The sequence below is a fragment of the Glycine max genome, chromosome 4, assembly GCF_000004515.6.
Source record: "Glycine max cultivar Williams 82 chromosome 4, Glycine_max_v4.0, whole genome shotgun sequence".
Classification (NCBI taxonomy): Eukaryota; Viridiplantae; Streptophyta; class Magnoliopsida; order Fabales; family Fabaceae; genus Glycine; species Glycine max.
In genome coordinates, this window is record NC_016091.4 from 16,890,248 (window position 1) to 16,914,774 (window position 24,527).

At 33.2% G+C, this 24,527-nt stretch overlaps 3 protein-coding genes and 1 non-coding gene across 4 annotated transcripts; 3 read left to right on the top strand and 1 right to left on the bottom strand.

Moving 5' to 3' along the window:
- Positions 1-7,502: 7,502 nt before the first annotated feature.
- On the top strand, positions 7,503-9,387 carry LOC102663207 (uncharacterized). Its single transcript, XM_006579084.1, has 2 exons — positions 7,503-8,504; positions 9,223-9,387. Exons 1-2 carry the CDS (start codon positions 7,503-7,505, stop codon positions 9,385-9,387), a joined length of 1,167 nt encoding a protein of 388 aa, XP_006579147.1.
- Positions 9,388-9,447: 60 nt separating this feature from the next.
- LOC102663338 (uncharacterized mitochondrial protein AtMg00820-like) lies at positions 9,448-9,846 on the top strand. Its single transcript, XM_006579085.1, has one exon. It carries the CDS (start codon positions 9,448-9,450, stop codon positions 9,844-9,846), a length of 399 nt encoding a protein of 132 aa, XP_006579148.1.
- A 9,403-nt stretch (positions 9,847-19,249) lies between these two features.
- On the top strand, positions 19,250-19,417 carry MIR4377 (microRNA MIR4377). Its single transcript, NR_048703.1, has one exon. It is a non-coding gene; the product is annotated as a microRNA MIR4377 (primary transcript).
- A 1,916-nt stretch (positions 19,418-21,333) lies between these two features.
- On the bottom strand, positions 21,334-23,788 carry LOC100817511 (sister chromatid cohesion protein DCC1). The gene is made up of 4 exons (XM_003522828.4): positions 23,633-23,788; positions 22,719-22,894; positions 21,691-22,614; positions 21,334-21,610 (listed from the first exon to the last, which is right to left on the bottom strand). Exons 2-4 carry the CDS (start codon positions 22,880-22,882, stop codon positions 21,508-21,510), a joined length of 1,191 nt encoding a protein of 396 aa, XP_003522876.1. The 5' UTR covers positions 22,883-22,894; positions 23,633-23,788; the 3' UTR covers positions 21,334-21,507.
- Positions 23,789-24,527: the final 739 nt, after the last annotated feature.

Sequence of the window (24,527 nt, forward strand, 5' to 3'; positions counted from 1 at the left end):
TAAGACGTTTCATGACACTGTCAAAAATTGTGTAAGCAGACTATCAACCACGACGTCCCCAGGATAAAACAGCCCAGATCACTGTATAAGATTCCCACTGCACTGAGGGAACCTTTTCTAGAATTACACCCTCTTGTATGACTTGAAAAGTTACTCTAAAGCCACCCGAAAATATGACTTGAAAAGTCACTCTAATAGTCAACCGAAAAATGTGACTTAAAAAGTCACTCTTAAAGCCAACCGAAAAATATGACTTACAAAGTCACTCTTAAAGGCAACCGAAAAATATGACTTACAAAGTCACTCTTAAAGCCAACCAAAATTTTAGAGCGACAGAAAGAAAGAGGGAGAAGTTTGCCGGAAATGCATCGACTGAAATATGGGAGGGAGAAAGAAAATTTGAGGAAATGCTTCTCAACTGGGGCAAGGAAAAAAGAAGAAATGAGCTCTCTATATATAGGGAGTGAAACACTATTCAAGTGTTTATCCTGAGCGATATGGGACTTGAAGCTTTTTTTTTCTTTTTTTTCCTTTCTTTTTTTTTCAAACTTTCATCCTTTGTTCTAACAATCCCCCACTTGAAATTTGAAAAGAAGATTTTCGAGGATTTCATAAAATTATGCATAAACAAAGGTGTCATACAATTTGAACCTTTGCATAGTGAGTAAGATTCAGATTTTACTAGAGTGACTCGAAGTCTTGAACTCTATCTCCGACATCAAACCACACACAACCTTTTCATAGGTGTATTCTATAAAGCCCGTGCGTTAAAGGTCATGCACGTCTATCCCGGTATAGTGAATGCTCTAGAAATTTTTGCCAAAAATTTCATATGAAGCGGCCCCCACTTCAACATTCACATAGGTGAGTCTATCAAGAGTACTCCTGTAGCCTAGGTACTCCACTCAATGTAGAGCATAGATCTCATTAAGAATTATGAATTTTTTCCATAACTCATCCTCTTGTTACTTCAGGAATCATGCTGCTTTCACTTATAACAGCATGTTCATCTCATGTCACTTCATAACTTGTTATTACCCATTGAACCTAGTTCTTGGGATCTCCAGTCATTTAGGTCGGGTTACCATCATGAATGATCATCGCAGTAAGGGCAATAGTCCCATTCTTTTAGAAGTGTTATGGACTTTCTCTCTAGCTAATCCTTTCGTCAAAGGATCTGCTAAATTATCATCAGTGCGTACGTGATCCACTCTAACAGCTCCTAATGAGAGTAATTCTCTAACAGTGTTGTGCTTACAACGTATCTGTCGTTTCTTACCATTGTAATAACGGTTCTCAATTTTTGCAATAGCCGCGGTACTATCACAATGGATCAACACAGCTGGTATCGGTCTTTCCCATAAAGGAATCTCTGCAAGTAAGCTTCTTAGCCAACTTGCTTCCTCACTAGCAGTTGTTAGTGCTATCATCTCAGATTCCATAGTGGACTGAGCTAAGATAATCTGTTTCTTTGACTTCCAAGAAACAGCCCCACCAGCTATGCTAAATATATAGTCGTTGGTTGCTTTGGAATCATCTGAAAGAGTGTTCCAATCTGCATCGTTGTATCCTTCAAGTACAGCGGGAAACCTTTTATAATGTAATCCAAGGTTTATGGTTCTTTTAAGGTACCTCATTACCCTTTCAATAGCGTGTCAGTGCTCCATACTAGGTCTACTGGTAAACCTGCATAATAATCCCACAACATAGGCTATGTCGGGTCTAGTACAATCAGTGACATACCTAAGGCTGCCAATGATACTTGCGTACTCAGTTTGTCGTATACCTTCACCAGTGTTCTTAAACAGTTTTACACTTAGATCATATGGTGTACTAGCAGGTTTACAGTCAAAGTAGTCATATTTCTTTAAGATCTTCTCAATGTAGTGAGATTGATCCAGAGAAATTCCCTCTTTTGACCTAGTAATCTTAATACCAAGGATTACACTTGCTTCTCCGAGGTCTTTCATATCAAAGTTGTTACACAACAATGATTTCACATTGTTCACTACATGAATATTTGAACCAAATATGAGAAGGTCATCGACATATACACATATGATAGTGCAAATACTATTTACAGATTTGTAGTAAATGCATTTGTCACTTTCATTCACCTTAAACCCATTCGAGACTATTAAGTTATCAAACTTTTCATGCGACTGCTTAGGTGCTTGTTTTAGGCCATACAAAGATTTATCTAACTTGCAGACTTTATCTTCTTGTCCATGAATCACAAACCCTTCAGGTTGTTCCATATAGATTTCCTCTTCCAATTCACCATTTAAAAAAGAAGTTTTAACATCCATTTGGTGTACCACTAGACTGTGAATAGTAGCAAGAGATATTAGCACCCAAATAGATGTTATTCTAGTGACTGGTGAAAAGGTGTCGAAGAAATCCACATTCTCTCTTTGCCTAAAACCCTTGGCTACAAGGCGAGCCTTGTATTTATCCACAGTACCATCAGGTTTTAGTTTCTTTTTCAAGATCCATTTACAACCAATTGGTTTGCAACTAGGAGGCAAGTCTACTAAATGCCATGTCTTGTTAGATTCTAAAGAATCCATCTCATCATTAATGGCTTCTTGCCACAAGTCAGCATCCAAAGAAGACAAAGCTTCTTGGAGGTTTGATGGATCCTCCTCTAATGTATAAGCCATATAATCGAGCCCATAATCTTTAGCAATTCTTGCTCTCTTACCTCTTCGAGGCTCTATATCTGGTTCTAGTTGTGCAAGATTTTCACTACTAATAGCAGGAAGATAATTGGATGAAGTACCCCCACTATCCCTTAATTTAAAAGGAAATTTATTTTCATAAAAATCAGCATCATTTGACTCTATGATCACTTTTGCGTTTAGGTCATAAAACCTATACGCTTTGCTATTAATAGCATAACCAATGAACACACATTCATAGGCTTTACTTGCAAGTTTAACCCTCTTAGGATCTGGAATCCTTACATAGGCCAGACATACCCAAGTTCTCAAATAAGACAAATTTGGTTGTCTTTTCTTTAATATCTCATAGGGAGATGTCTTGCTTTTTGATTTGGGGATTCTATTTAGCACATAACAAACAGTTAACAAAATTTTGCCCCACCAAAAAGATGTTGCACTAGAACTCAACATAGTAGCTACAACTAATTCTGTAAAAGTTTTGTTCTTTCTTTCAGCTTTACCGTTCATTTCAGGTGAATATGGAGCAGTCGTTTCATGTATGAATCCATGCAAATTATAAAACTCATTAAACAAACTGGAATCATACTATGTGCCTCTATCACTTCGAAGTTTCTTAATTTTCTTATTGAATTGATTTTCAATTTCTGTTACAAATAACTTAAACATGTCAAGCGCTTCACTTTTATTTTTCATAAGATATACATATGTATAATCAGAGCAGTCATCAATAAAAGTGATAAAATATCGTTTTCCATTTCTGGTCAACGCTCCATCAAATTCACAAAAATCAGAATGTATTAAATCCAATGGCTCAGATTCTTTAACTACTGATTTATGTGATTTCTTAGTTATTTTAGATTGACTGCAAAAAACACATTTTTCAAAGTGATTTAAAGATAGCTTTGGAATAAAACCTAAGTTACTCATATTAGATATGCAACGACTATTTATATGACAAAGTCTAGAATGCCAGATATTAAAATCACACAGCATGTAAGCAGAAGGAGAAACTTTATTAATATCAAGATTCAATTTGAACATGCCATCAGTGGCGTACCCTTTCCCTACAAATACCCCATTCTTGGTCAAAGTAAATAAATCTGCACCTATGGTCTGAGTAAACCCAGTCTTGTTTAAAAGAAAACCAGAAACCAGATTCTTTCTCATCTCTGGAGTATGCATCACATCTTTGAGAATCAAAGTCTTTCTAGAGGTAAACTTCAGTTCAACATCTCCAGTTCCAGCAACAGTAGTGGTGTGGGAATCACCCAACAACACTTTCTTATTTTCAACATTCGTGTATGTTTTAAACATAGCACGATCATAGCAGACATGGAAGGAGGCGCCAGTGTCTACCCACCATCCATCTGATCCTCCAATCATATTGATTTCTGTTATCACAGCTATGTATGGCTCTTGAGTCATGTTAGCCTGGGGAGCACCTATCATTGAAGGATTTCTGCATTTACGTGCCATATGTCCCGGTTTGCCACAATTGTAGCAGAGGAATGGCTCACCGGGATTATTCTTGGCAGGTGGATGTTGTCTAGCATGTTGGACCCTTGGGGGGTTCTTGTTGCGGTTGGAGGTATTGCTCACATTGCGGTTCTGATTCTTAAAGTTTTTGCCAATAGGCTTTAGAACTGCACCTGTGTTCTTCCTTTTAGTGTTGTTGTGAGACACAACCAACACTTCATCTTTCTGATCTTGTATGCGTGCCTCTTCCTCAATGCGCAGACGTGTGATCAGAGACTCCAAAGAGAATCCTTTAGTCTTGTGTCTGAGAAGGTTTTTGAAATCCTTCCAGCCAGGAGGCAATTTGTCTATGATGACAGCAACCTGAAATTGCTCATCCAATGTCATACCCTCTGATATGATATCATGAGCAATTTTCTGTATCTCATGGGATTGAGACTCTACTGATTTATCATCAGTCATTTGATACTTGAGGTAGTGGCTAACAGCATACTTTTTAGTCCCAGCTTCCTCAGTATCATACTTCTTTTCCAAAGCCAGCCAAACTAATTTGGCCGACTTATATGGGCTATAATAATCATAGAGATCATCAGCTAACCCATTCAGAATGAAATTCTTGCATAGGTAATCATTTTCATTCCAAAGAGCTAATTCCATAGTCATTTTATCCTTCACTTCCTTCTCAGCATCCTCAAGTACCACCGGAATATCAGTGTTCAAAACATAGGCAACTTTTCTCATAGTTAAATAAAACATCATCTTTTGTTGCCAACGTTTGAAATGATACCCTTCAAACCTAAAAGGTTTGTTGAGGTCATTGTTGTTCGAGCCAGTAATATCTACGATAGCCATAGCAGAACCGAAAACGTCTTAAAATTGTTGTAACAATAGTTTATGGCAAACCAAAAAAATTACTGGCTGAGTCACGGACAATGTCGCTTTCTTTAAGACGTTTCGTGGCACTGCCAAAAATTGTGCAAGCAGACTATCAACCACGGCGTCCCCAGGATAAAACAGCCCAGATCACTATATAAGATTTCCACTGCACTGAGGGAACCTTTTCTAGAATTACACCCCCTTGTATGACTTGAAAAGTTACTCTAAAGCCACCCGAAAATATGACTTGAAAAGTCACTCTAATAGCCAACCGAAAAATGTGACTTAAAAAGTCACTCTTAAAACCAACCGAAAAATATGACTTACAAAGTCACTCTTAAAGGCAACCGAAAAATATGACTTACAAAGTCACTCTTAAAGCCAACCAAAATTTTAGAGCGACAGAAAGAAAGAGGGAGAAGTTTGCCGGAAATGCATCGGTTGAAATATGGGAGGGAGAAAGAAAAGTTGAGGAAATGCTTCTCAACTGGGACAAGGAAAAAAGAAGAAATGAGCTCTCTATATATAGGGAGTGAAACACTATTCAAGTGTTTATCCTGAGCGATGTGGGACTTGAAGCTTTTTTTTTCTTTTTTTTCCTTTCTTTTTTTTTTTCAAACTTTCATCCTTTGTTCTAACAGTATCACATGTAGGCTGGAAAATATACGAAAGGAACAAGAGGCATACTGGTATAGTTGTCTGTCCAGCTTCATCCATGATGCATACATCAAACCTCGTGTTGGCGAGCAAAGGACTAGAAATGCCGAGACAAGTAACTGCAACAACTTTGACTTGTTCCAACGTTATTTTGATATCTTCAACACCTTGTACATTCGTTGCTGAAAAGAAAGTACTGTCAAAAGATTTATTACAAATTTTATTATAACTTAAAAGGGAGTGTAGAAGCAATAAATTTGCAAACCAGAGAGAGGCAGTGTTCTCCGATCTCCTCACTCACTACTTCATGTCTTCCAATTCGTGCAAAATCAATCCCCTACATTCATTTATATTTTAATGACAAGAAATATGACATCTAAAAAGTAGAAATTGAAGAATATAAGGAAACACAATATATCATAGTCATATAGATAAAAGAGAGGCATGCATTAGTAAAGATAATTTAGCACACCATGAAGAGCATCAATTAAACCAATTTAGTCCAAACTGCCATGCTGGGATTTAATACGGGAAAGTGCGAATAATAATGAAATAAAACAGAAGTTTTAAATCACTAAGGGATAAGCCTTGAAAGTTCACCAAAGTAGAAGCTAGAAAGCATGACGGTGTTAAACTGGAACAGAACATAGGGACAAGGGGAAGACACAGGCCAAACAATGGAAGATGTAAGGTAAAGACACAGTAGAAGTCCTAGGTGAAGGGACATAACAGAAGCCACAGGCGTAGGCAGAGACACAGTAGGTGAATTTTAAGTGTATGAATTAAGAGATGTCGCAAATATCCAAACTATAGGAACCAGCAATTTGATTTGTTTTATTTTATTTTTAAAATAAGATCTCCATCATTATTTGTTTTTATTTGTTTTCTTTTACTATCCTATCATTCCTTGATTCAAGGAAGACTTTCATGTAATCTTTCTATTGAAGCAGTACTTTCACTGTTGAATAATATATGAAAGTTTTCTCTATTACTTCCTAAATGGTATCAAGTGTCCCAAGTTTACAGAATTACGGTTTACCAAACAGTGGAAGACCTCAAGGTTCTTGAAAAACCTCCAGAAATTCTTCTAAAACAACCTGAATCTGTTTTAAGATTGGTTTTGATTCTCTGCTTCTGTTCAAATTTCTTTAAATTTCTTTTGTAAGTGCATTTTTTTTATTTGTTTCGGTTATGGATTAACCTAGTTAATAAGTGATTCCTATAGTTTAGGAGCAATTCAGTTTAAATTTTCAGTTTTCCTGAAATTCATAAGTGATTAATTTTTGTTTTGCTATATATTATATTGCTGCTCAGAATAATTTGATTCAGAAAAATCATTATATTTCCTCCACATTGTATTGTCTCTCTTCTTCTTTGTTTATTATATTTTTCTGCTACAAAACTAACAATTGGTATCAAGAGTCTCTTCTTAAGGAGCCTGTGTGTTTTGATTTCTGATGGATTCTGAAATAAGTTCTCCCAAGCCATTCTTCCCGTCTTTACCGGGGAAAGTTATGATCTCTGGGTAGTCAAAATGAAGACTTACCTGGAGGCATTAGATCTTTGGGAAGTTGTTGAAGAGGATTATGACATACTTCCATTGTCAGATGATCCTACTATGAACCAGATCAGAATTCACAAGGAGAGAAAAACAAAGAGACAAAGGCAAAGTCGTGTCTATTTGTCGGTGTCTCTCAAACCATCTTCACAAGAATCATGGCTCTCAAATAAGCAAAAGCAATTTGGGATTACCTAGAGAAGGAATATGCTGGAGAGGAAAGAATACGTAGCATCTAGGTGCTTACTCTAATGAGGGAATTTGAGTTGCAAAGGATGAAAGAGTCTGAGACAGTCAAGGATTACACAGACAAATTATTGGGTATTGCCAACAAGATAAGGTTGTTGGGTGATGATTTTGCTGATTCCAGAATAGTTGAAAAAATTTTGGTAACGGTGTCGGAGAGGTATGAAGCATCTATAGTCTCATTGGAGAACACAAAGGATCTATCTAAGATCACATTGGCAGAAGTGGTACATGCCTTGCAAGCCCAAGAACAGCAAAGGCTGATGAGAGAAGATCGTGTGGTTGAAGGTGCACTTCAAGCCAAGCATCATGACTTTGGGAACAACAAAAAGAAAAATTTCAAGAAGAACCAGCCAGCAAGCAACGAAAATGATGCAAACAACCAAAACAAAGGTAAGGGAAAAAGGAAAAATTACCCACTTTGTCAGCATTGCGGAAAAATGGGTCACCCACCATTCAAGTGTTGGAGAAGACCAAATGCAAAGTGCAGTAAGTGCAATCAGCTTGGACACGAAGCTGTAATTTGTAAAAGCAAATTTCAGCAACCTGAAGCCAATGCCCAAGTTGTGGAGCAAGATGAAGAAGATCACATTTTTGCTGCAACGTGTTTTTCTATGGCGAGTAATTTCGAGTGTTGGTTGATTGATAGCGGTTGTACAAATCACATGACATATGACAAGTCTACTTTCAAGGATTTGAAGCCTATTGATGTCTTGAAGATCAAGATTGGGAACGGTGATTATATTCAAGCAAAAGGAAAAGGAACTATATCGATTTCAACAAGTTCAGGTGCAAAACTTATCTCAGATGTTCTTTATGTACCTGAAATCGACCAAAACTTGCTAAGTGTAGGTCAGTTGCTTGAAAAGGGATTTAAATTGTTCTTTGAACATAAACATTGTCTTATTCATGACATTGCTGGCTGGGACATTATAAGGGTTAAATTGAGAAATATAAGCTTCTCGTTTGATCCAACAAATGAGGAATTTGCAGCCTATTACACTCAAGTCAGTCCCATAGAACTCTAGCACAAGAGACTGGGTCATTGTCATCTTGAAAGAATGCTAGATATGAATAAAAAGGACTTGGCAAAAGGCTTACCAGAATTTTTTGATAATTTACCAAATTGTAATGCTTGTCAATTTGGTAAACAAATCAGAAAGTCATTCTCAAAATCAGCTTGGAGAGCCTCTCAAAAGCTGCAGCTAATTCATACTGATGTAGAAGGACCTCAAAGAACACCATCACTAAAAGGTAGTCTCTACTTTGTTCTTTTCATAGATGACTTTACAAGAATGTGCTGGATTTTTTTCTTAAAATTCAAGCATGAAGTGACTGGAGTATTTATGAAGTTCAACGACATGGTAGAAACCCAAAGTGGCTGCAAGATTCAATTTCTAAGATCAGACAATAGGAAGGAGTATACTTCAGCAAAGTTTAATCAATTCTGTGAAGAAGTTGACATTGAACATCAACTCATAGCTCCATACACTCCAAATCAAAATAGAGTTAGTGAAAGAAAAAACAAAACCGTGATGGAGATGGCTAGGTGCATGTTGCATGAGATGGAGCTGCCTAAAACATTTTGGGCAGAGGCAACTAATACAGTTGTTTTCATGAAAAATCGGCTTCCAACCAAGGCTTTGAATGATAAAACTCCATTTGAGGCTTGGTATGGGTTTAACTAACCTTTCTTAAAGTCTTTGTTTTGCTCATGTTCCACAGGTTAAGCATGACAAACTTGACAAGAAAACAATTTCAGGCATCTTTGTGGGCTATAGTTCAGCTTCAAAAGCCTACAAAGTCTATCATCCTCAAACTAAAAAGATGACAGTCACTAGAGATGTGCACTTCAATGAAGGTCAGAAATGGGATTGGAAGAACTCATAAATAGTTGGGGTTTTCCTCAACAGTAGAGACAATCATCCCGGAGAGCAAACAACAGAGCTTATGCAGAATGAATTAGAAGATGACCTTCAGATCAAAGGAAAAAGGTTATTGTCCGACATCTATCAAAGATGTAATGTAGCAATTTATGAACCTGCTAGCTGTGAGGAAGCACTAAAAGATCCAAAATGGAAAATTGCAATGGGGGAGGAGATGTCTATGATACACAAAAACAAAACATGGGAGCTAGTTGAAAGGCCTGAAGATAGGAAAGTCATTAGAGTTAAATGGGTTTTCAGAATAAAGCTTAATGCAAATTGCTCAATCAACAAGCACAAGGCCAGACTCGTAATTAAAGGGTATGCACAAATTTTTGGTGTTGATTATTCTGACACTTTTGCTCCTGTGTCCAGATTATATACAATTAGATTGGTGCTAGCAGTGGCTGCACAAAATGGCTGAAAAATATTCCAACTAGATGTCAAATCAGATTTTTTAAATGGAGAACTACAAGAAGAAATATATTTAGAGCAACTAGAAGGATTTGTGAAGCAAGGTGAAGAAGATAAAGTTTATCTTCTCAAAAAGGCCCACTATGGCTTAAAACAAGCGCCAAGGGCCTGGTATAGCAAGATAAATAATCACCTATTGAGCATAGGCTTTGCAAAAAGCTTATCTGAGTCCACTCTTTGTGTGAAAAGTAAGGGAAATAACTTTCTCATAGCTTCTCTCTATGTTGATGATCTTTTAGTAACTGGAGATGATGCAAGGCTAGTTAAGGAGTTCAAGCAAGAAATGATGCAAGCTTTTGAAATGATTGATCTTGGTTTGCATAACTTATTTTCTTGGAATTGAGATCAAGCAAAGTCAGAACAAAGTGTTAATCTATCAAAGGAAATATGCAAAAGAAATTTAGAAGAAGTTTCAAATGGAGGAATGCAAATATGTTAGCACACCAATGAATCAAAAGGAGAAGTTCAACAAGAAAGATGGTGCTGATAAAATTGATGAAAGATATTATAGGAGCTTGATTGGATGTCTAATGTATCTCACTGCAACAAGGCCAGACATTCTACTTGTTGTAAGTCTCTTGTCTCATTTTATGCAATGTGCAAGTGAAATGTATTTAAAAGCAGCAAAGAGAATATTAAGGTATGTTAAGGGCACTGTTGATTATGGTATCAAATTTGAGAAGTGTCAAGAATTCAAGTTGTATGGATTATTTGATAGTGATTGGGTTGGATCCGTTGATGACATGAAGAGAACTTCAGGATACTGTTTAAGCCTAGGCTCAGGAGTTTTCTCATGGTGCACAAAGAAGCAAGAGATTGTAGTACAATCCACTGCTGAGGCTGAATTCATAGTAGCAACAACAGCGGTAAATCAAGCTTTATGGTTGAAGAAGATTCTATGTGATTTATTTTTGCAATAGAAGAACAAAACTGATATTTTTGTTGACAATCAGGCAGTCATTGCTATTGCAAACAATCCAGTGTGTCATAGGAAGACTAAACATTTAACATCAAGCTTTATTTTTTGAGAGAGATGCAGTAAAGTGGAGAAGTGAACTTAATTTACTGCAAGTCTAAAGATCAACTGGCTGACATGTTTACAAAGTCACTGCCTATAAAAAAATTTGAACTCTTCAGACAAAGAATTGGAGTTTGCAATTCCTAAAGCAAGGAGGAGTGTTTAAATTTCTTTAAATTACTTTTGTAACTGCATATTTTGTTTTTATTTGTTTCAGTTATGGATTAACCTAGTCAATAAGTGATTCCTATACTTTAGGAGCAAGTCGGCTTTAATTTTCAGTTTTCATAAAATTAATAAGTGATTAATTTTTGTTTTGCTATATATTATATTGCTGCTCAGAATAATTTGATTTAGAAAAATTATTATATTTCCTCCACATTGTATTGTCTCTCTTCTTCTTTGTTTATTATATTTTTCTGCTACAAAACTAACAGTTTCTTAGTAGTCAATATGCAATCCACCAGAAAACCTTCCCCTTCCTAGGCAAAAGAAAATAAAGCAACCTGCAAGAGTTTCTAAAAAGGGTTCAGGAAGTGCTTCAACTAGAAAAGGAAAAGAGAAAGTGGTTAAAGTTGAAGAAGAATTGCAATTTGAAGATAAAACTGAGCAATCAAAGGAAGAATTGCAAAATATTGATTGAGAATTCTAGAGAAGCTAAAGGATATGCCTTTTTATCTAACAAGAAGAATAATGATTATATTCGGAAAGAGGAAAGGAAGAATGAGCATCAAGAGGGTGAGATTATTAACATATTCTTGTGTACATTTTTAGTTGTGTAGCTTTTATCTTTCTTGTTAGCATTCTTATGAGAGGTTATGCTTATGTTATGAGACTTGATGAATTTTATTTAATAGAATATATTTCAAATTTTATTATCTCCATATGTTATTAGTTTTTATTATTAATATTTATTTATATATATATATATATATATATATATATATATATATATATATATACATTTTTTTTAATTCATCCACCATGCTTCTGGAAATTGCCCTCAATGCCATCCACAATATCATATGATAGTGCTTCGGCTTTCCACTATAGACCACTGTCCACAATTGATAAACTGAACTTGATTAATAGGAGGATGCTTGGTGGAAGCTATTATGGAGGACAAAAATAGTGCTTATGTTAATGTGCTTCACTCTTAGTCTCTTACCCATGTTTGATGTGCTTCACTCTTAGTCTCTTACCCATGTTTGATGTGCTTCACATAGAATAATGGGAGTAATTTAAAAAAAATAGTTGATGATGATGTGACACCCTTTACCCTGACATATATATAGTGAAAGGAAACATAGAATAATGGGAGTAATTTAAAAAAAATTACTTCACAACTCAACATAAAACTTCTCAATAAAGTAAAAGATATTCACCAAATTAAAATTGATCGATATATAAAAACATGTTTTAGCTCTAAACAAAGACCGTACCAATATTACAACTGAAATTCCAATGAGAAACATAGAAGTATGTTCAACTACATATCTCAAACTATCATATGATAAAAACAACAAAAACCCTAAGTCCCGATGTCACATCCTATCAGAATACGGTGTCCCAGTGTTCTCTAACATGATGTTCTCCATAGTCATCCACCTAACCATCTACTCCCACGAGCACAACGTTCGAGATCATCACAGGATCGAAACACAAACAGTACACAGAGAGTGAATTATCACATTCCAAGCTAATAGAGAGAAACGAGACAACAAGTAGATATACATATCATATAAATGAAATATAGCTTACTTAAACACAGCTCACATCATTCCACCACTTGTCATATAACATTACATCTCAGTACATTTTCACATCATTCATGTACTCAAGAATCAAAACGCAATATCACTTAACAAGTAAAAGATGATCAATACATAAGTATTACGTAATAGATATACTAAGACTCAATCCTAGATGCAACGTGGTACCATGTCAATGAAAAATCTCATCGGGCGCCCAAAAGTACATGACAAGACAAACCACACACTGGTAAGTCAAATCACTTTCACTGAGTGAAATCATTGGGAGATCAATCAAGGTCACACTATTTTGCAAGAATCCTCCAACCATGTGGGATCGACACAGACTTAAAGGAGCAATCAAACCAAGTGTATTTATCCCCAAGGCCTAGACTCCAAGAAGTCCGTTGAGGTCTTTCCCTCCAGATTCAGGTCCAACCCAAAAAACATTTTAACATGCAGACTATATCTATGAATCATACAAAACAAATGACTCCTCAATTGTTCTTAAAATAATTTTAACTCATCGCTCTTCAAAGTGATTCAACTCGTCGGATTCCCATGGTGGATCCCATCACAATACTCGTCGCGCAAAAACTTGTCCTCAAAGGACCCACAGTCATGTGATTGTACGGTTCATAACTCACAACTCAATGCACACAACATCTCAATATACGTGTGATCTCACAATTCAACACACTCAATTTATCACATACATCATATCTCAATCACGGTGTTATAATCCCAAAGCAACATGTTATCACACCTCCTGAATCATATACACATCACACAATATTAATATTTACATGACACAAAACATGTATATATTAAATCGAACTATATTATTTTCAATTAACAAATAATAAAACTAAAAATGCATTAAAAGTATTTATCGTTTAATCTTAATATATTAAGATCCTTCAATTTGATTTTATTATTTGAACTATTAATTCCTAATTTATTTTAATAATTCATATACATAAATATATGTGTATGTGTGTGTGTGTGTGTTAATCATCAACACGTAATAAGTTTATAAGACCAAAACATGACAAAGAACGTTTCCAACAATCTAATTCTCACACTAATCTAGTAAATCTTGTCTTATTCTTTATATAGCTTTATGATTATCCAATTAATTCAAAAGCAAAGCACAACCCTGCATATTCGCGTGGTATCATGGAGTATTATATAAAAATCTTTCTAATCGTCATTAATAAGGAAAATACAAAGGTTGTTAGCAGTTAATTGAACAATAATATATTAAAATTATATAGATGTCCCGTGACACAAATATACTGAAAATGAACTCAATTCATAATAACAAAGCAATCAAACGTACAATTTTATAGGTACGAGAAACAAGAGAAAGACACACATTATAATCATAGATAAATTTTTAAAGCATGAAATAAGGAAATAGAACACAACAATTTTACATCGGAAGATCAATTGGTCTGTCAAACACAGTCAATTCGCGATTAACAACATGAGAAAAGAATTGAATTTCATAGAACAACCCAAAATTGATCATCTAGGGATCCCTACACATGTTCATTCTAATCCCTAAGTGTAAGTTACTCTTCCCTTACCTCTAAGCAAACCCATGTGTGTAGTCTGACAATGATAACAACGTCTCTAACGGTTCTCTAAGATTCCTCAAGCTTTTCCTTTGGTTGCTCTGCTAGGGTTTTCAAGTGTTAGAGAGAAGGAGAAGGGATTGAAGCCTCAATTTCACTGTCTCTGTGTGAGGGGACATATCTCTCTTTACAGACATTATTTTACAAATCCCAATGGTGATAATGTGCAAAAATGAGTTTCGAAGATGGTGTTCAAATTTAAAGACCATCCAACCGTTAATGAGTCTGGGATCGTAATTTTACTGTGACATATTTGAATGTATGTGGCAAAAAAAAAGAGTTTTGAGAGAGGAAAAAGAGAGAACGAATTTGGGAGGAAGAGTAGAGAACATACATAGGTTTATAAAAACTACTATGATATTAAAAGGACTATTTATATGCTTAAATACTTTAAGCCTAGCATTTATCCTATTTTACTTTATTTTATTATTTTATAAAAAGGAATTTTATTTTACTCTTTTATTAAATCAATAATAAATTAAAACGTCCCTTTATTTTCTAAAACATCATTTTACTCTATTTTCTAATACTACGAAATCCTTATTTTAATTAACAAAAACTATTTTCTCTCATTTATTTAATTTCTAAAAACTCTATTAATTTTTTGTCCACATGATTAATCATTAAAACTCAATTTTAACCCAATATCTCACCCCAAAATATTTACTTAATTCAATTAATTATAAAGACTCAAAATACATACTTAATAAATATCAATATATATTTATTTATCGAAAACTGGGGTGTTACATTGCTGGAAAAGAATGCATGTTGGGAATATTGAGTATCAAGTAAAGGATGGGCTTATTAATTTTGTGGTAAAGTTGAAAGAAAGTTATTATGGTTGTAAATAATGACAGATAACTGGCTTTCCATGTAAACATACTTCTACATGCATTGCTTATAAGAGAGACAACTTTGAGAAGTATTGTGTTAGAATGTTCTCTAATTCTATGCTAATATCTGCTTGTCTTGGAATTATTCATCCAATGCCTGAGCTTGACATTACTAATAAGGGTGGCTATCTTGATATAGATGTTCCACCTTTTAAAAGGATGCCAAGAAGACCTAGAAAAACAAGGAAGAAGAGTCATGTTGAGGGACCTTCAGGAACACAAGAGTCTAGGAGATAAAAAAGTCTCAGGTGTTTGACTTGTAGCGTATTTGGGCATAACTCCAGGACTTATCTAAGGGTTCTAGTGAAGAAGAACAAAGGATAAAAGGTTGTATAATAACTTTTAAACTTTATGGTTATTGGTTTGGTTTTCATAATAACCAATTGATTAACTACAATTGTTACATTATTAATTTTCTCATTATAGAAATCAACTATTGAAGGTGCAACTAGTGGAGAGACAATTCCTACTGATCCAAATGCTACTGTAGCTACTACCACTCAATCTACCCAACCTGAAAACATTGGAAATGATGTTTCTGATTATTACCTATGTAAAGACAATATTATGCACTTAATATAATTTGGTTTATTTTACTGCAATATCACAATACAAAATTTGCATGAATTCAAGTGCTGGAATGTAGTGCACTATAATGTGGTTTATTTCACTTAATATTTGCAATATTATGGTAACACAATATGTCTGAATATTGAATTTGGCCACTACAATATAGTGCTGCCCATGAATTCAACCACCAACAGTTAGCGAGTGTAATTTGGTGTCACTACAATATAATACCAACAAATGTAGTGTTGCCCACGAATTCAAGCGACACAATTTTTAATGACACCTATTTTTTCTTTCTTTTTTAGATATTGAAATTTTTGTCTGTAACAAGTATGGATGGTAATGGATGAAAATATCAATATGGATGCTTCTCGTTTAAGACCCAATTTTAACTAAATTGCACAAGAAGCTTTGTCATCTTCATTTTTTCCTAAATTCTAGCCATTTATTCATTTTCAACAAGAAGCTTTAAAATTAGAATAACTATCAATAGAGAGGTAAGTTATGTTTAAGGCCAAATCTTATTCATTTAGAATGTCTCATTGATTCATTAGCAATTAAACGATTCATTGATTCACAAATTACACAAGCTTTGTCATCTTCATTTTTTCATACTCATTCTCAACATCTTACACTTCAAGAAGAACCATCCCTTGATTGAGACATTTCAACAAACATCCTAAAAGCATAGACATAAGGCTACACATACTTAAAATTGCATTTGAACACCAAACCCGACATTCACCTCCACGAATAATTCAAAATGCAAAAAACAGAGAATGGAGAGAAAGATAACACAATTATATGCACATAGCCAAAGCTTATAACATTTCAATATGTAAAGTAATTCAAATTTCAAACTGAAATGAAACTTATTTTGTTCACAAATGAAGTTCTCTTTAAGAACGTGTGTGTTCCCTTGTTGCGTTCGTTCATGCGTCCCTTTTTTTCTAATGTTACCTTATGCAAAGTTTAAAGGAAGAAGATGAGAACATTTTTTGTCCAATAAAAATTCATTGAAGAACACGGGAAGGTCACATGACATATTAACCTTGACTTTTCTTACATCTTTATCGTCCAAGGGAGCCAAGTGTAATGCAGTGTAAAATTAGAAATTTACTATAGAAGTAAAAAGGGAGGAGTACTAGGTATAATTACTTGAAACCTTAAGGGTTAATGTAATTAACTCTAATTATTATATAAAGGTCATTAAAAAGGTATTTGAAAATGAAAAAAAATTATAAAAGGATATTTAATTAGTGTTATTAATAAATAGTAATATATAAATAGTGTTATTAAATTAGTTATAAGAGCCAAAGTTATCAAAACAAAAACTTAAAGTGTAAAATTGACATAAATTTGTCAATATAAATAAAGAGTGACTAAAAGTTACCTTATTTACTCTCTTTCATTAACAGAAATTGTAAATTTTACTCTTTAAGTGATTTAAAATTATTAACAATTAAGAAACAAAGAGAGTGACTAAAGATTACCCTCTTTCATGTTTAGTTGCCATTTTTATTGCTACATATAGTTGTCACGCGTGACAACTTCCATGAACAAATAAGTAGTATTCTTGGCGTTTGGGATGAACTATGCGACAATCTCTCCTTTTTTGTGTGTGTGGATTTACACCGCCAGTTTCAACTTTGTAGTGATTTTAAAATATTTGGATGTAACTATGGTAGACAACTTTAGATCGTGGAATCAATTAAAGTGTTAAAAGATTGTAATTATAAAGATCAAAATAAAAAATTTTAAACTATAGGGATTAAAAAGAACAATTGTTATAACTAGAGAAATAAAAAAGATAATTAAATTTAATTTTTAATATATATATATATATATATATATATATATATAATTTGAGTTTAGTATTTATATACTATTTATGTAAAATATTTTATATTAACAAATTTATTATGCATATTTGTTTATAATTAAATAATAATATCATTTTTTTTACATTAATACAATACATATATTAATTACTCATATAATTATATTTTGTAAAATTTTTAGAGAAGCCATGGCCCTCCTTAGCTCCTTCTATGGTCTGACATCATATATTGGAATAAGACCTGCTTATATTAGGAGCAAGTCTTTTTTAATCCCGCTGGTTTTGCAAATGGTGGAAATCGAGCATTAGTTATCCTGCTAAATAGATCATTCACATTTATGTAAATGCAACAAAATCTTACACCACTGTGTTAATTCTTTGAGTTAGGAGTAATTCTTTAGATTTACATCAAATCTCACCCATTCGTTTTATTAAATTTGACGGCCAATTTTATTTCACTTAAAAAAAATTAAAGGCTTTATTAAGTCTTTCATACTTGGAATATAGGTCGTTTTCAAATTACTACCTAACATTCATTCTTTTTTCAACCTAAATACCTAAAAAAATTTCAGTTTCATCTTACTACCTGTCATTATTTATTTTCTGTTAAGTGAGGATGGGACGGACGGAGTGTCATGTCATTACGTCTTATCATGGATACTTTATTGCCACGTTATTACCTTCATTTATGTGACACTGACGTGTTAATGATTAAACGTGATGACGTGACACTCCATCTGTCATATCATTAAAGATGACTAACGACAAAGTATTTGACAAAAAGTAAATTTTTAGGTAGTAATTTAAAAACGACCTATTTTTCCATGTATGAAAAACTTATTTAAGTCAATCAGAAAAACAATTTTTTAGTTACCAATAAGGAGGACTTTTATCAAAATAAATAATTTAATTTTAGATAAAATGATAAATGATAAATTTTATTATTTTATTAAAAATAAAAATAGTAATCATAAATTTAAGTCATGTTTAAAAGCAAATCTTATAAGTCAATAAGAAAAAATCATTTTTGAAATACTTTTATTTGGTCAAATATTTGTAAACTTATCAAAAAAACTAAAAATTAATTAAAATAACTTGATAAACATAACTGTAATTTACTTTTATATAGACTTAAGAAACTTTATCCTATTTATTTTTTTAAGATAATTTCTCATTAAAATAAAAAATAGATTAAATTAATAAGATATTTTTTATTGGTAGGAATAAAAAAAATACTATTTGAAACTTACAATAGCTCACCTATAAATCTATCAGTTTTAATCAACTAAATTAGATTAGTAACATAGTATTTAAAATGAAATTAAAGAGTTAAGATGCATACATTTAATATATGGACAAAGCTAAAAGAAAACCCAACAAAATTAAATGGTGAAATATATATTTTGGGTCGAAAGAATACTAAAAGAGAAGACATAACACGTTACATGTGTATATTGATGGTAGACAGCAAAACACCAATTGTATATAATTTAAATAAGTTTTTCATGTCATGTATTAAATAAGTTTTCCATATATGAAAAAATAGATCATTTTCAGATTATTACCTAAAAATTTATTTTTTGTAAAACACTTGCCTCAAAAAAAAATTAGTTTTATTCTACTACATATTGTTAGTCATTTATCTTCTGTTAAGTGATGACATGGCAGACGAACCACGTTATTATGTTTAATCACTGACACATCAGTATCACGTCATTGAGGGTAATGATATGATAATGAAGTGTCCATAACACGATGTGATGATGTGACATTATATATGCTACGTCATCGCTGAATGGAAGACGATTAACTATAGATAACAAAATAAACTAAAAAAGTTTCTAGGTACTTGGTTGAAAAAAAAATGTTAGACAACAATCTGAAAATAAATTATAATATATATATATATATATATATATATATATATATATATATATATATATATATATATATATATATGAAAAACTTAATTAAATCAAAATTAAAAAACAGAGTGAGTGAGGTGAGATTCTTCCCCCTCTCTTGCTCGTTCAACAAGTCTCCTCGCTGTTCTCCTTCCTTGTTGCCCCTAAATTCCGTCTAATCATTTCCGGCAGCAGTGCAGCACCTCCTCGCACAATAGCCGCGGTCGCCAGCACCTGCACCCCTCTCATGACTTGCTTGCACCAGTGCTGCACCTTCTCTCACGGTACACATAAAGAAAGCCCAATGTGATTTGTTTTTAGCTTTAGATTCATGGCTTGCTAATTGCTTTGACCGGTGCCACATTAATCACTTTGGCCTTTTTAATTTTTTCATATTAATTGATTCAATTGAAGCTAATTGCTGAATGTTAAAAACCATTGAAGCCAATCCCGTAAACCTCCACACCCCCGATAAAAGATAGGTTTATCATATTTAAAGTTATTAAAATCCTATCATCCTTCACTGAATTGGCAAAACACCCCAAAATATACGACACCGTATCTATTCTTTTTGCTTTCACTTCTCAGTTCTCATTTTCTAAAGCACACGAAGAAGCATCATCTCCTTTATTTCAATTGATTTTAAAATTTGGTGGTGACAACACTTGAATAAAAGGGTTTCAAATCTAAAATGATACAGAATGTCTCACGTGATTGTCTTATTTATTTTTTAATTAAAATAATTTTAGCCGTAAGATTTAATGATATTAACATGAGATTTGGAGTATGTTTTTAGACTTACAGCTTATGTAAATGGATCGAATCCCCCCTCTCTATATATATAATGAGTAGTGTGGTTTCAACAAATCTTACTCTATCGATTAATCCTGATTCCGTACCTCATTTAAATTACAATTAAAATATAGATTTAAATAAGTTTTTCATACAAAAAAAATAAGTCATTTTTAAATTACTATTTAATATTCATTTTTTTCCATCTAAATACCTGAAAAAAAAATTGTTTTAATTTATTACATGTTATTGGTCTACTTTCGTTAAATGATAACATTTGGTCTACCATATCAGTACTTAATGAAAGAGGACTAACAACAGGTAATAAATTAAAACATAAATTTTTGTCAGGTACTTAGTTGAAAAAATGAATATTATGTAGCAATCTAAAAATGACCTATCTTTTTAGGTATGAAAAAAAAATTTAAACCATATATAATTGGTGTTTTACAATCTATGATAAATGTCCGCATACAACAAGTTATGTCTTCAGTCACTCTTCCTTCACTATTTTTTGGACCCAAAATATGTATCCCATCATTTGATCTTATTAAGTTCTTTTTTAGTCTTGTCCAGATATTAAATATACGCATCTTAACTCTTTAATTTTATTTTTAATATTATCTTATTAATCTAGTTCAATTGGTTAAACATGATAAATTGACAAGTAACTTATTGTAAATTTTAAATAGTATTTTTTTATTCTTATCAATAAAAAATATCTTATTAATTTAATGTATTTCTTATTTTGAATGAGGAATTATCTTAAAAAAAAATAAAACAGTTACAATTTGTGTACGAGAGTTTTTTTTATCGGCATGTACGACAGTTATGTTTTATATGTGGCAGTTGTTTTCTCAGGCAGGGGGTGAGGCAATCCATTTCTGTCACTAAAGCCTGTTTGTGACAGTATTTTGGTGCCATGTAAATTAGTCTCAGGATTTTGGTAGATCAACATTTTAAAAGCGATCAGTAATTTCCAAACATGGAAGGGAAGACATAAAGCTTATCACCACAAGTTATTTCTGCTAAGCATGTCTTAAATAGTAAAGTATTGTAACAAATCTTGATTTTACACACACACACAAACATATAGTGGAAATACAAGAAATTATAAACTTTAATATAGAAGTACTAGACATTGCCAATCTGAAGTGAGGGAGAAGAAAATAAGTACTGTTGAAGATACACAAGTACATACTATCTTGCACTGAAAACTGGTTCTGTGTCAGGTGATGGTTGTGTCCTTCGAGTGTATTTGAGTAGCAACCCTTCTGAAGAAAGACCTGGTACCTTCAGATCTCTGAAACATCTCATAAGGGGTTAATTCAAATGTAAAAAAGATGATACGTTTGAAGGTAAAAATAATTATGAGATGTTCACCTGATATAGGGCTGCAGATCTTTCCATTCCCATTTTGGCCTCTCTCTGAAAAGAATGGAGAAACGCTCGGCTGGAGTGGAAGGCAAAGATGCGACACTGAAGGCACGAACCCATGTCTCAACTCCAAGTCTCTCTGTTAATACCTCTCCTTCCACAAGATCAAAAGTGGGATGCATTCCGTCTGGAATCTTCTGCTTCCATTCATCCATGAAACTCTCTAACTTTCTCTTACCCCCTTTCAGGATTTCTCTTGCAAAATGTATGCATACTCGCTTCTCATCCAACTTCCAAACAAAGCTAGGCATGCACTCATTTACTTTGTTGCCATATACGTGCAAACAATGCCTTGCAAGCACCCTAGGAAATCCATCTGATTCCAGTATACTCACAACTTCATCTTCATTTAAAGCATTAAGTGACCAGTCATTCAACACTGCATTTTTCAAAAGCATTCCCAGAATCATGTCCATGTAACTCCCGTCTACTAGTCTCCAATACCCATTAATCTCCAGCGCTGAAAGAGCCTGCAGTCCCGACAATAATTCCTTGTCACTAGCTTGAATATTGTCTACAAGATAATTCCAGTTATATAGTCCTATTCTAGATTCCTGATTCTCTTCTAAATTTCCCATGTCATCCTCCTCCAATTTGTAAGGCTTTTCTGACAGAAGTAATTTAAGCTTATCAAGTCTGGGGGCTGTCTCAATAAGCTCCATATTACCAGATACAACTTTGAGTACAGGTACAACAACTTTGTCTTCATCATTAGTACTATCATTCTTTTGTGGATTTTCACTAAATTCCGAATGATTTGCTGGAGGTACAAGCAGAACAGAATTGGAAGTTCCAACAAACTTCATAGCATAGGTTTTGGATAGAGTACAAAGAACGGCATCTTCATCAGGCTGTCCTCTCAAGACCACCCTGAAATAGAATAGAAATCATGATTAAAGATAATAATGCAACAAATTGGGGAATCTGAGAGCAGAGACAGAGTTACAAGCAACTGATTTTTGGTCAATATACACCTTTCATTCAGAACATCTGGGAGAAGTTTCTCATCAAGCTCTAGAAAGAGGAGGTCATCATAAGGTCCAAAAGATGGGTGATATGCAACAGAAATTGATGATCCAGGAGCTATATGTTTAAGTGTTTCTGCCCCTCTTGAACCCAGCTGCGGAGGCGATTCCATTTCTCCCTCTCACTAAGTACAAAGCATTAGTTAGCAAAAAAAAAAAATGAAGATATCTTCACATACTACACTATACCAGAAGTTAGTGAAAGAAAAAACACAAGTTTAATCTATATTATAGTACATATGCTTGGTTACTCAATTAATAAATGATATGCTTCTAGCAATTTGTCACAGAAACACTGCATAGTAATTCTAATGTATAGCAGTTTATCCATTCAGTGTCTCTATACATATTATCATCGATTTTATTATTTAAATCATTTAACTTGGCCTTACAAGTTGATGTTTATCAGAAGAAAAACACCAGAAGCTTAAATATCAAAAATGAATCAAATATGATTAAAAGGGTTGCAAAAACCTTTTCTTTCTCTCTCTGCAACAAATAAATGAGTTTCCTTTGCCCACTTCATCAACAAATTCCTATTTTTATTTCCTTTTTTTTTTTGTGCTAAAACTTGAAGCTTCCAACTCCCAAGACCAAACGAATTAGAATTGAGTGCTTCAGAAAGGGCATTACATTACTATGTTAGTCCTTCAATTACCCTAATCCGTGCCCGTTTCATAGTAAGATTTCAAAATTGTTTGGTAGCATAACATAGCAATAATCAAGCAAATCTCAAATTGACATTAATTAACATTTTTTATTTTATTTTACCCACTTAGCTATGACTAGCGTTCCTTCGACTATCGAAAACTCAAATTGAAAAAGGGAAAAGGAACTTGGGATAATGAGATAAAATTGGTTACCTTGAGGTATTCGTGTTATTGATTCGTTCTTCTTTGATTTCTTCCAATTCAATGCGACCCTCGGTAAAGGCGCAGACTTCGGACTGGAGAAGACGGAAGAGGGTAACCCTTCCCGCCCAAAATGGACTGTGATATTGGAAGTTGCTTTTTGGCCTCATTTCATTTACGACTCTTGCACTGGGTAATTTTAAAAAAATAATATTATAATGAGTATATTTTAAAATATTTAAGAAAATGGATAAGTTAGAGCGTGTTTGGTTTGACTATTGTGTTTGATTGAATTTTTGAAAACATTTTCAGTCAAAATGAAAACAAGAAACAACTATAAAATGAAAATAATAAAATTTTGTTTTCAGTTGAAAACAGGAACCTTACTTTAGGTAAAATGAAAATGTCATGGAAAAGAGTGTAATTTTAAGCAAATCTAAAAATACATAAAAGACAAGAAGTCAATATAGCATAAATTTTCAGTGTTTTTATTTCCCGAAAACAGAAAACAAGAAGTCAAACCAAACATGTTTTCAAAATTATAATCTTTTGAAAATGAACACAGTTTTCAGAAAATGAAAATAAAAAATGAAAACAGAAAATGAAAATGCAAACCAAACACCCCATTGTGCATATACGATTTCAATTTTTTTATTAGAAGTTAAAATCCTATATGTACATATGATTTCAACATGTTTTTTTAACTATTTTAGAAATTCTACTTTAACATATGATTTCACTAGAAAAAGAAAAAAAAAATTGAAATTATATTTTAACATACGATTTCACAGTTCTTAATGGAAAAAAAATATTTTAAACAAATGAAAAGTAAAATCGTGCTTTGATATACCATTTTTTCATAGTGAAATTGTATATTAAAATATGATTTATCCATTTTCATAATTTT

What these genes read in the sequence shown, in the direction of transcription:
- LOC102663207 (XM_006579084.1), top strand. Translation starts at nt 7,503, where the DNA reads ATGAGGGAATTTGAGTTGCAAAGGATGAAAGAGTCTGAGACAGTCAAG. An exon ending in TTGCAGCCTATTACACTCAA is followed by an intron (nt 8,505 to 9,222) that starts GTCAGTCCCATA and finishes CATGTTCCACAG; the next exon opens with GTTAAGCATGACAAACTTGA.
- LOC102663338 (XM_006579085.1), top strand. Translation starts at nt 9,448, where the DNA reads ATGCAGAATGAATTAGAAGATGACCTTCAGATCAAAGGAAAAAGGTTA.
- LOC100817511 (XM_003522828.4), bottom strand. Translation starts at nt 22,882, where the DNA reads ATGGAATCGCCTCCGCAGCTGGGTTCAAGAGGGGCAGAAACACTTAAA. An exon ending in CCAGATGTTCTGAATGAAAG is followed by an intron (nt 22,615 to 22,718) that starts GTGTATATTGAC and finishes ATTCTATTTCAG; the next exon opens with GGTGGTCTTGAGAGGACAGC. An exon ending in GATCTGCAGCCCTATATCAG is followed by an intron (nt 21,611 to 21,690) that starts GTGAACATCTCA and finishes GAGATGTTTCAG; the next exon opens with AGATCTGAAGGTACCAGGTC.